The sequence below is a fragment of the Mobula hypostoma genome, chromosome 2, assembly GCF_963921235.1.
Source record: "Mobula hypostoma chromosome 2, sMobHyp1.1, whole genome shotgun sequence".
NCBI lineage: Eukaryota > Metazoa > Chordata > Chondrichthyes > Myliobatiformes > Myliobatidae > Mobula > Mobula hypostoma.
In genome coordinates this window covers 211,305,984-211,319,117 of record NC_086098.1, presented here as the reverse complement: position 1 = coordinate 211,319,117, position 13,134 = coordinate 211,305,984, and the positions used below count along the sequence as shown (strand labels likewise).

The 13,134-nt window shown below is 39.7% G+C and overlaps 1 protein-coding gene across 2 annotated transcripts in view; it reads left to right on the top strand.

The window, feature by feature from the left end:
- The window catches only part of sall4 (spalt-like transcription factor 4), a 51,306-nt gene extending 39,917 nt beyond the window's left edge, over nucleotides 1–11,389 (top strand). For both annotated transcript variants that reach the window (XM_063041482.1, XM_063041483.1), the window contains exons 3-4: nucleotides 7,089–7,402; nucleotides 8,733–11,389. In XM_063041482.1, coding sequence (XP_062897552.1) covers nucleotides 7,089–7,402; nucleotides 8,733–9,158 — 740 coding nt within the window. In that variant the 3' untranslated portion in view covers nucleotides 9,159–11,389. The remainder of the gene's footprint in view (nucleotides 1–7,088; nucleotides 7,403–8,732) is intronic.
- The last annotated feature ends 1,745 nt before the right edge of the window (nucleotides 11,390–13,134 follow it).

Sequence of the window (13,134 nt, the reverse complement as noted above, 5' to 3'; positions counted from 1 at the left end):
TCAATTTTGGCCAGCTCCTCTCTCATGCCTCTGTACTCCCCTCTATTACTGATACATATGACATTAGCTTCTCATTGCAGGGGTGAATTCAGTCATATTATGATCATTGCCCATGAAGGGTTCCATTACTTTAAACTCTCTAATCAATTCTGTTCATTGCACTACATCAAGTGCAGAATAGTTGATTCTCTTCATGGGCTCAACCATGATCTGCTCTCAAAAGCCATCTTGTAGGTATTCTACAAATTCCCCCTCTTTGGACCCACCACCACCCTGATTTTCCCACCTACCTGCATATTACTGCCTGTGTCACGTGATGGTGAGTACAGGAATAGAGTGAGGCAGAGGATAAACAGGTGACTGAGGGATTGGAGCAGGGGCAGTGATTCTAGATTTCTGGATCATTGGGACCTCTTTTGGGTCAGGGGTGACCTGTACAAAAAGGACGGGTTGCACTTGAATCCCAGGGGGGACCAATATCCTGGCAGGGAGGTTTGCTAAGGCTATCTGGGAGAATTTAAACCAGGATTGCTGGGGGGAGGGAACCAAACTGAAGAGACCGAGGAAGAGGCGGTTGGCTCACAAATAAAAAATTGAAGACAGTGTGAAGAGGGAGGATAGGCAGGTGATGAAGAACGGATGCGCTCACACCAATGGTTTGAGATGTGCCTATTTTAATGCAAGGAGTATTATGAACAAAGTGGGGTGAGCTTAGAGCATTGATCAGTACTTGGAGATGTGATGTTGTGGCCGTTACAGAGACTTGGATGGCTCAGGGGCAGGAATGGTTACTTAGAGTGCCAGGCTTTAGATGTTTCAGAAAGGACAGGGAGGGAGGCAAAAGAAGTGGGGGCATGGCACTGTTGATCAGAGATAATGTCACGGCTGCAGAAAAGGAGGAAGAGATGGAGGGATTGTCTACAGAGTCTCTGTGGGTGGAAGTTAGGAATAGCAAGGGGTCAATAAATCTACTGGGTATTTTTTATAGACCACCCAATAGTAACAGGAACATCGAGGAGTAAATGGGGAGACAGATTCTGCAAAGATGTAATAATAACAAGGTTGTCGTGGTGGGAGATTTTAATTTCCCAAATATTGATTGGCATCTCCCTAGAGTGAGGGGTTTAGATGGGGTGGAGTTTATTAGGTGTGTTCAGGAAGGTTTCTTGACACAATTGTAGCCTTATCTACATAAAGGAGAGACTTTATGTAGTACTTGATCTGGTATTGGGAAATGAACCTGGTCAGGTGTCAGATCGCTCAGTGGGAGAGCATTTTGGAGATAGTGATCATAATTCTATCTCCTTTACCTTAGCATTGGAGAGGGATAGGAATAGATAAGTTAGGAAAGTATTTAATTGGGAGTAAGGGGAAATATGAGGCTATCAAGCAGGAACTTGGAAGCCTAAATTGAAAACAGATGTTCTCAGGGAAATGTATGGAAGAAATATGGCAAATGTTCAGGGGATATTTGTGTGGAGTTCTGCACACGTACGTTCTAATGAAACGGAAAGGATGGTAGGGTACAGGAACCGTGGTGTATAAAGGCTTTCGTAAATCTAGTCAAGAAGAGAAGAAAAGAAAGGCTCACGAAAGGTTCAAAACACTAAGTAATGATAGAGATCTAGAAAATTATAAGGCTAGCAGGAAGGAGCTTAAGAAAGAAATTAGGAGAGCCAGAAGGGGCCATGAGAAGGCCTTGGTGGACAGAATTCAGTTAAACCCCAAGACATTCTACAAGTATGTGAAGAGCAAGAGGATAAGACGTGAGAGAATAGAACCAATCAAGTGTGACAGTAGAAAAGTGTGTATGGAACCGGAGGAGATAGCGGAGGTACTTAATGAATACTTTGCTTCAGTATTCGCCACAGAAAAGGATCTTGGCAATTGTAGGGATGACTTACAGCGGACTGAAGAGCTTGAGTACGTAGATATTAAGAAAAAGCATGTGCTGGAGCTTTTGGAAAGCATCAAGTTGGATAAGTCACTGGGACCAGATGAGATGTACCCCAGGCTACTGTGGGAGGCAAGGGAGGAGATTGCTGAGCCTCTGGCGATGATCTTTGCATCATCAATGGGGATGGGAGAGGTTCCGGAGGATCGGAGGGTTGTTGATGCTGTTGCCTCATTCAAGAAATGGAGTAGAGATGGCCCAAGAAATTATAGACCAGTGAGTCTTACTTCAATGGTTGATAAATTGATGGTGAAGATCCTGAGAGGCAGGATTTATGAACATTTGGAGAGGCATAATATGATTAGGAATAGTCTTTGTGAAAGGCAGGTCGTGCCTTACGAGCCTGATTGAATTTTTTGAGGATGTGACTAAACACATTGATGAAGGTAGAGCAGAAGATGTAGTGTATATGGATTTCAGCAAGGCATTTGACAAGGTACCCCATGCAAGCGTTATTGCGAAAGTAAGGAGGCATGGGGACTTGTCCAAGGGTACCTTGCTTTGTAGATCCAGAACTGGCTTGCCCAGATGGCTTATGTTCTGCATGGAGGTCGGTGAGCAGTGGTGTGCCTCAGGGATCAGTACTGGGACCCCTTCTCTTCGTGATTTTTATAAATGACTTGGATGTGGAAGTGGAGGGGTGGGTTAGTAAATTTGCTGGTGACACAAAGATTGTGTGTGTTGTGGATAGTGTGGAGGGCTGTCAGAGGTTACAGCGGGACATTGATAGGATGCAAAAGTGGACTGAGAAGTGGCAGATGGAGTTCAACCCAGATAAGTGTGAGGTGGTTCATTTTGGTAGGTCAAATATGATGGCAGAATACAGCATTAATGGTAAGACTCTTGGCAGTGTGGAGGATCAGAGGGATCTTGGGGTCCGAGTCCATAGGACACCCGAAGATGCTGCACAGGTGGTTAAGGCTATGGTGAATTGTCCTTCATCAATCGTGGGATTGAGTTTAAGAGCTGAGAGGTAATGTTGCAGCTACATAGGACCCTGGTCAGACCCCACTTGGAGTACTGTGCTCAGTTCTGGTCACCTCACTACAGGAAGGACGTGCAAACCATAGAAAGGGTGCAGAGGAGATTTAGAAGGATGTTGCCTGGATTGGGGAGCGTGCCTTATGAGAATAGGTTGAGTGAACTTGGTCTTTTCTCCTTGGAGCGATGGAGGATGAGAGGTGACCTGATAGAGGTGTACAAAATAATGAGAATTGATTGTGTGGATAGTAGAGGCTTTTTCCCAGGTCTGAAATACTTCCTCCTTTTCTGCAGCGGTGACACTGTCCCTGATCAACAGTGCCACGCCCCCACCTCTTTTGCCTCCCTCCCTGTCCTTTCTAAAACATCTAAAGCCTGGCACTTGAAATAGCCATTCCTGCCCCCGCACCATCCAAGTCTCACTAATGGCCACAACGTCATAGCTCCAAGTGCTGATGCACGCTCTAAGCTCATCTGCTTTGTTCATAATACTCCTTGCATTAAAATAGACACATCTATTGTAAATCTGGTCAGCTCCATCTTGGGTACTAGCCTACAAAGTATGCAGGACGTCTTTAGGAAGCAGTGTCCCAGAAAGGCAGCGTCCATTATTAAAGACCTCCAGCACCCAGGGCATGCCCTTTTCTCACTGCTACCATCAGGCAGGAGGTACAGAAGCCTGAAGGCACACACTCAGCGATTCAGGAGCAGCTTCTTCCCTGCTGCCATCTGATTCCTAAATGGACTTTGAAGCTTTGGACACTACCTCACTTTTTTTAATATGCAGTATTTCTTTTTTGGCGCATTAAAAAAAAATCTATTCAATATATGTAATTGATTTACTTGTTTATTTATTGTATTTTTATTTTTTCTCTCTCTGCTAGATTATATATTGAACTGCTGCTGCTAAATTAACAAATTTCACATCACTTGCCAGTGATAATAAACCTGATTCTGATTCTGTTCTCGAACCATCGGTCTGAGCGCGTACCTTCTCTATCACCTGCCTATCCTCCCTTTCGCACTGTCTCCAAGCTTTCTCTATTTGTGAGCTAACCTCCCTTTCCTCCGTCACATCAGTTCGATTCCCACCCCACCCCCCCAGCAATTCGAGTTTAAGCTCTCCCTAATAGTCATAGCAAATCTCCCTGCCAGGATATTGGTCCCCTGGGATTCAAGTGCAACCCGTCCTTTTTGTACAGGTCACGCCTGCCCCAAAAGAGGTCCTAATGATCCAGAAATCTGAATCCCAGCCCCCTGCTCCAATTCCTCAGCCATGCATTAATCCTCTACCTCATTCTATTCCTGTACTCACTGTCACATGGCACAGGCTGTAATCCCGAGATTGCTACCATTTGAGGTCCTACTTCTCAACTTCTTTCCTAACTTTCTATCGTCTGTTTTCAGGACTTCCTTCCTTTTCCTGCCTTAAGTCATTGGTCCCAATATGTACCATGACCTCTGGGTGTTCTCCTTCCCACTTCAGGATATCGTGGACACAATCAGAAACATCCTGCACCTCGGAGGCAAGCTACCATCCTTGTTTCTTTCCTGTGACCACAGAATCGCCTGTCTGACCCCCTAACTATATAGTCCCCCCCCCCCGTCACTGCTGCCATCCTTTTCCTTTCCCTACCCTTCTGAGCCACAGGGCAAGATTCTGTGCCAGAGACACGACCACAGGAGTACTTATTGTTAAGAGGGACAGCCACTGGGGTACTCTCTAGCATCTGCCTCTTGCCCTTCCCTCTCCTGACTGTTACCCACTTAGCTGTCTCCCCAGGCCCCGGAGTGACTACCTGCTTATAGCTCCTCTCTATCACTTCCTCACTCTCCCTGATCAGATGAAGGTCATCGAGCTGCAACTCCAGGACCTTCCATGTCTGACACCGAGCACAGAAAACTGGCCTCACACACATACTTCCTATCTGTAGTCTACACAGATAACCTACCTCGCCCTGACCTGTTATCGCCAAAGTCCCGTTGAGCCAAAGCTTTCCTACTCTGTCTCCCTCTACTCTGTCGCCCACTCCTCCGATGCCCACTTTATAAATGGTAAGACTCTTGGCCGTGTGGGGAATCAGGTACATGGAGCTGAGAAAAATAGGTAATTTCTCAGGTAAGGACATGTTCAACACAACTTTGTGGGCTGAAGGGCCTGTATTGTGCTGTAGGTTTTCTATGTTTCTATATTAAAATCCCCCATTACTATTGTACAATCCTTTTCTATCTCCCACTTTAATTTATAGCCTTCAACTTAGCTACCTTTCAGAGGTCTGTATATAACTTCCATCAGGATCTGTTCACCTTTGCAGTTTCTTGGCTCCACCAACAATGATTCTACACCTTCTGCCTCCAGGAGTTATAGTATTTGTAGGACATATGATACAAGCCAGGCAAGAAATTGTCTGTGCCCCTATCATACACTATTTATAGGACTTAACATATAGACTAGTGCAGAATTGGGCATGGTTATTTGTATATACACTTTATGCATCACCATTGATAACTTTTCTATCACTTCTATTAAGTTGTCAAAAAAGGCAGGTTAAAAGTTGCATTTTTTTAAAAAAGGTATAATTTTGGAAGATCCTTATCCATTTCTGGAGGGGGGTGGTCATTTTAAAAGAACTTGTTTCTCATTCAAGCTGAATAATTTAAATCTTAACAGCAAATTGGCCAGTATTGAGATCCTCCTCTCAAGTTAATTGCCATTTGCTTTCTAAATTTTCCTTGGAATGCTTCCCACTGCTTCTCATCGATCTACTACCATCAAGTTTGCTGTTTCTGCATAGTTTAATTGTTTCAAACATTGTATCAGTCGTTTAATCTTCCTTTTGAAGTACAGATGGAGCAACTTTTTTTTGAAAGTTGCAAATATTTAAACTAATATTGGTCCGATAATGCACCACCAGCTAGTTCTCTAAATGAATTGCAACTGGGACAATTTTTGCTATGTACATAGTGACATGCTCCAAGCAGCATTTCAGAAGCTGATTTGTAAGGTAGCATTTTTGTCACAGCATGCAACAGGAAAGTTTTTACTTAAAATTTGATCCCTGTGACTAAACTCAGTTGCAAAGTTAGATGTGAACTTCACTGTTCTGGGTTATTTAAGCAACGTGTTCCTTATTTTCTACTGGATCAGAGGATCTTAGCGATCAGTTTGGTCCAGAAAGGGATAGAAAAGAAATGTTGCTCTTCCTAACTCTTTATTGAGATATATATATCTTAATCATATTATACAGTTTAGTTTTTAGGGTGGGTTCCATTAACTGTTGCTACTATTATCTCTGCCCATAGCACTAGATGTTGGCCATCTGTTTTGTGATGATATGCACCTTCCTGATTTCCACTCCCATTTTCAGAATAAAGTACTGACCCAGAATTAAAGACTGGGTGTATGGCACTGTGGTTGGGTTCACCATCTTTCACATTGTCACCCAAATATTATTAAACTTAGTTTTTTGAATGATGAGATCTGCCCTTTTAATAACAAGAAAATCTAGGCTAGAGTATGGCTGACTTTGATTTCCCTGCTTTTAGTAAACAGATTTTAAAAGAGGGTAGAAGTTTAAAAAATATCTTATAATAATTATACAGATGGTCTGGAAAATGGGTAAAAATAATCTGAGAACAATTATTCAATTGGGTTATAGAATGCTTACACGTTCTTGCTAAATTAATGGTTAACCTGCAATTATAAAGTAGGCCATATTTTGTAGAGAAAGAAACTTTTTTTGTACTGTTCAAATGAGCTTGAATTGCACAACTGAGTTGGATCTTTAAATTTGTACATTAGTGTTGTCTATTTTTTTTGTTTTAGAAACATTGGTTCTAGTTAACGTGGGATGTTTTGTGCTTCCATAAAGCAGGTGCTGGTAATTCTGAAATGAAAATGAACGCTAAGTATTCAGCAGATTAGGCATAATCTGGGGACAGAAATAAGTTAACATTTTGGGTCAATGCATGTATATTTCTAATTGGCTATTTTCCTCTATTTCTCCTAGCTGTTGCTGAAGCTTTATTGTTCTGGCCTAAGACAGGGAAAATTTAGCATAATAACCAAGGATTGGCTACAGTATGGGATCCACCATGTATAACTTACAACCCATATTAGACTAAACAGTGAAAAACTGTTGTATGTTTTTAGGTGCTGTTCAAGTTCCTGCAGGTTCCTTTATCAGGGCTCCTCCTTGTCTGATTAAAGTGGAAGTAAGCGACCATGGAGAACGACCAGCAGGAAGTACTGCACAGTTTCTTACCCCATCAACTGTGGCTTCAATCATGCCACCTATATTGGCACCTCCACCCCGTCGCACACCTAAACAACACAACTGTCCTACTTGTGGAAAGAGCTTCTCCTCAGCAAGTGCTCTCCAGATTCACGAACGCACGCACACTGGTGAAAAGCCATTTGCATGCACCATCTGTGGAAGAGCTTTTACAACGAAAGGAAATCTCAAGGTAACTTGTTCAGATTGAAGAAAAAATGCTTCAGTGCATGTTAAAAGTCTTAAGTAATGGCCTGGATTTTCTGGTCAGTAGCAAAGAAACATTGCTTGTCGTTCGCCTGGTTGACGCCTATCCACATAGATTGCTCTGGTTTCTGGGGCTGATCTGTACTAATCCGGCATCCAGTCCAGCAGCTTCTGCAGGGGACCTTTGGCATCTGGACAAGAAACAGCAAGGCTCTTCAACTAGTCACTTTAAGAGGCATGGAGTCTAAACTAGAACTATAAATTAGGAAGCATAAATTAATTGTAAATCATAAAGGAAGCCTTACATAAGAATTACAAAGATAGAGACTTAATTTTAGACAGTAATTTTCAACTTCTTGAACCAAAGAATGAATTCATTATAAAATTTCATTTCCCCAGGTAGTTTGTTTGTTTTTTTTTCTTTGACAGTTATACTGTTTAAAAATTCACTTCCTCCTGAGTCGAAAATACCAGTTTTATGGCAGAGTTAGTGGACAGCTTGAAGCAAGTACCCAAAGATTCAAAACGATGTTTTGCAGTGTTGCGTCTATTGGCCCAGCCCTGCAAGAAGCAGGAGATTTTTATCAATAACTGGATCACTGAATTTAATTGAACATGTGCATACCATAGAAGTTGCTGACAGATTTTGCCTTGTACAACAGATTGTGCTGATGGTCCCAGCATTTTATCAAAACAGATATAATTCGGGCAAAGTTAATCTGCATCTCGATGAAATGTTTTTTTAAAAGTAATTTTGGGCAAATTTTCAACAGTATTTTTGGGCAAATGTGCTACCTAAGGTGGTACTGGGTAGCATGGACACGAGTTACAACAGGTTTGATCTCTGGTCTGTGGTGAATTAACTGATCTCAATACAGAGGTGGTAAAATTTGCTTTATTGCTCCAGTAGAGGGGTAAATATTGCAGTTTTTACAGTTGATAAACACTCTGCAGCAAAGAGTACAGAAATAAATTCATGTTGGGTGAAGAGCTAACTCTCAGTTGTATTGTGATCTTGCTCTTTTCTCATTGGCATGAACTGAACTTCAGTAAATTGAGGAAAGTTCATACCATTGAAGAGAACTGTTCTCAAATCTGCTATTTTAAACAAATGTGGGAATCCGTGACTAGAAAAGCATCTTTAATGCATGCTTATTAGAAGGGAGAGAAAATTGCATCCTTTTATATGCAGAGTCAACACCTAAATAATATTTAACTCCCCTTGATTCTAGTTAGAGAGTGACTGCTGCTGGAACTTTGCAACTAGTTTGTACAAATTAGTCACTTAGTAACTAAGATGCACTTTTGTTTTGTAGGTCCACGTTGGAACTCACATGTGGAATAATTCAGCTAGACGTGGGAGACGACTTTCGCTGGATAGTCCTATGATACTGATCGGCAATGACCCAAAGAAGATTTCTGAGATGTTCCCGAAGGATCTAATGGCCCCATCAATGAATATTGAACCATCCGTTTGGAACCAATACACCACTGTGCTTACTAACGGCTTAGCTCTGAAAACCAATGAGATCTCAGTGATTCAGAATGGTGGTATCCCTCCCATCACGGTTAGTGTGGGAAGTGGTTCTGCTGAAAGCACCAGCACTGCGGTTTCCAAAATGGATCCATCCCAGTCTGGCATCAACCCAGCAATTGCTGACGAGGAAAAACCTAGCTCTGAAAGTGTTTCAGCACCTCACTTTCCACATTTTGTGGAAGAAAGCAAAATAGCTGTTAATTAATAAAGACATTCTAGCAAATGTGCAGAGTAGAGTAGGTTTTAGATTTAGGTTTTATGAAAAATAACAACCACAGACCTCAATATGGCTACTATTTTCATATAATCCTCAAATATGTAAAATAGTTTTTTTACTGTAGCTGTCTCTAACAAAACTGCTGGGTACCTCCCTGAATTTGTGTTATGAGTACAATCATTGCTTTGCAAATTTAGTATATAAAACTCTCTGGGATTTATCTTTAAAAAAAGCGGGTCTTGCAAAGTGAAGCGTTTACAATATGACTTAAGTTTACAATATTTGAAGTGTACAGCCTCTTTCTCATGAATTTTTACTGCAAATTCCTTATGAATCCAAAGATTGAAATAAGTTCTGCAACTAGTGATAGTTTTGAAATTAGTAGAAATTGAAATGAATTGTTTCCATAAACTACTATAGATATGTCTTTGAGAATGTGTGTATTTGTATTTTGCTGTTTATACATTAACCATTTATGCGGGTAACTGTTCTAGAATGTCAATTGGTGCCACCTATCTACAATTTGACAACTGATCCATCAAAAAAATCTTGAATGAACTCTTGTTTTAAATAAAATACTAGAAAAAAAGATGTGTGTTTATAGGATTATGTATTTGGTGAGTTAAGCGTCCTTGTGTTTCTTTGGATTACTAGTCCAGGATTATAATAACCAGTTGAACAAATCCTCTGATACTCAGCTAGGGAGATTTTGGTATTTTTGGAACTGAGCAACATGAGGAGAGTTAAGTGATAGGAATGACATTTTCTTTCCAAGCTGAAGAAACAGTTTCAGTAATACAATTCACCTCGCTGTGTGTAAACTGGACCGTCAGAATAATCCTGATCAATGTGGCACTATATTCCAGTAACCTTGTTCATTATGAGGAAGGGAAGAATTGGGCTGTGATACCCTCCAGAAAATTAACTTTCACATGCTATCAAGTAAAGATGCCAATGACACAAGGGTTTGTAGGCATCTACAGAATAATGATCTGGCATAAGTTGTGGCATCGAGAGAAGACAAAGGCAAAATTTTTATAGAAAAATGCGCACCCTTTCCAGGACTGAAACTTTTGAAGCTAATCAATATTATTTCTATATGAAGATGTACATTAATTTCTATATGAAAATAATGCATGGACTTGGATAAATTAATAAAGTTATTTGGTCTTAGTATGTTTTTGCTGGGTGGATATGAAGAAAATGGCAAGAGGTGAACCTCCATAGAAACAAAGTCACATTGACATAAACCATCCAATTGGATATTTGTGATATGGTAGAATTGGCAGCTACCTATGTTAGTTACGAAGGATGATGTATACCCCTATATATGTAGGAGGGGGAAATACAAATGATTTCTAAATTTTGAAATATCCAACTTGTTTAAATTTGAATTTGCCTTTTCCTTCTGTTTAATTGTGAGTAAAACAAGAGTGCATTCTTGATTAACTTAATCATATCCTGGTTAAAACCAGGTAACTTGTTTGGATGGTGCACCATTTGTGATTTAGCCAAAGGAGACCCACGTGTAGCATATGAGGGAAGTGGGGAGGGTGGGCCCCAGAACTTGAAGTAATTTTGTTAACTACCTCACTTTCTAATTTACTTGTTTTGTGTGTTTTTTGTGTTTTGTTTTGGTCATGCTGGTTACTTTTTTTGTAGACTATGACCAATTTTTGTAACAAGAACTGGCTTGAAGTAGATGCCTTGTGCAGTTGGAAACCAGTAAATGGACCAAGTTTGTTCTCTTTCGTTGACAGATTGGAAACATTTTTTTTAATGAAATTCTCTTGACCTTTTCTGTGTGCTATAGTTTAACACTGAATGTACAACTGGAGTGCTGAACAAAATGGACACTGCCTTTTGGCTTACAGATGGAATAGTTTGGGACTTAGAAGACTGAGTAAAATTTCATTGCCTATGTGGAAGAGTATGCTACCATTTCAGTGCAGTGTTTTCTTTGGAAGATTTGAAATGACTGCTTCACTTTTGGCCTATTTTGATTTCAGTTTAATGGTGCTTTCATGGGTAGAGGACTGATATAAGGGTAACTGTGAATCTACAGAATCTAAATGGTTTACATGATAAATGGATTTTTTTGTTACGACATGTTGTCTTGAATATGCTGTCTTTTCATGAATGTTTTAGCAACTTTCTTTAGTACATCTGAATGTAAACTTGATTCTTTCTGGCATATGGGAATAAATGCAGAATAGCATTGTCACAATCACAGGTGTTGTTATCTTTGTGTGTAATAATTAAGTCTTAATTGAACATTCAAAACAGTCACCAATAATCTTATGACCTGATGGTGATTTTTGTTTTAAAACAGAAAATGTTGTGTTTGCTCCCTTATATTAGCTGTTCTTCAGTAGTTTTGAGAGAGCTCCAGTTTATTTCACTATCTGTGGTTTGGGGGCTGAAAAAAAATCAAGCATTTCCACTGTTCTCTCATTATACTGCTGTGTTTTCCAAGCTCCTGTGAAGGTGAAACCTCACCTGAACACTCAATCTGTGAACAGTGATCATGCAGGTAAATGCTTCTATTCAGGGCATCAATAGAATATGCCATCTGCAAAAAAAAAAGAGGAAACGAAGAGTAAATAAGATTGTTACTTGTAGAAAATGCATGAATGTTTATTCCATGATTGCTGACCATTTTTATTATATTTTTTGATGCATGCTATTGAGCCATTCTTTACAGAATCCAAATCTCTTTTGCGTAAGAATTGTACTTTGTTTAGTGAGATGACAATGAAAATTAATTGCTGGGATGAAGTGTAAGTTCTGTTGGAAAGATATGAAGTTCTAATTGTATATCATAATCACTAAATATTTAGCTTTTTTTGTATCATCCTGGTCGTTAATACAGTTTATGTTGCACTTGAACAGATGCTAAACTAAAGTCAGTGTAATTCTATCTTTTTTAATTTGACAAATAAGGGATATTTTATATAAAGTTTCACTTTGAACATGTTTTTAAGATCAGTATGAATTTTATCATTGCCTGCAAATTCAAATTATTCCCTAATATGTTGAATTAAAAGTACCATAAAAGTTTAAGTAATGCTTTATTTCCAAGTATTGCAATTCTTTTGACTGAAGCCAGGTTTCTGTTTATTTCAATGAATTAATATTTTTTAAAATCTGTTATAAATCCAACTTGTATAATTTTGCCTTTAATTCTAGATCAATCAATAATGAATGACGTATTGAGTATAATTATTCTTTTAAAATCATTTTTTGGTACTGTAGCCATATACTTGATCCTTCTGGCATTGGAATAGTGTTGAAAGTCATTAATTAAAGCTGTCACAAGAATATCCCTTCTCCAGCAGAATCTCCAACAAATCAGAAATGTTGTGTCATTTTCTGAGCTACAGAATACCTAATTTTTAGAAGGTGTTTGGTAATTTAACCAACAGTGTCAAAAACCAATGTAGAAAGTGAGTGGATGACGCTACTCACTTTTGCTCATTTTGTTTTTGGCGGTGGGGAGGCACTTAATCTGTTCCTAGGCCTAGAAATATGAGCTTGGTTTTAAACTAAATACTTAATTGAGTTTCTTCGGCCACTTGCAAATTTAGGTCCCAGCAGCTTTAAAGGTGCAATTTTTTTTAAAGGAGTTTTATAAATTGTTTCAAATCACCATAGATTAGTGTCTAAGAATATAGTATTAATTAGATTATTATTCATTGAGTGCTTCAGCATAAAAACAAGTCCTTTGGCCTAAAATTTCCATTGACCTGCACCTGGACGAGGGCCTTCCGTACCCCTCGCATACACGTATTTATCCAAACTCCTCTTAAATGCTGCAATTGAACTCATTAGCCATGACTGCCTGCAGCTCATTCTACACTCACATCACCCACTGAGTGAAGATAGTCCCCTCAAATATTTCACCTTTCATCCTTAATGTATGACCTCTATTTCAAATTTCACTCAATCTCATTGTGGGGAAAGC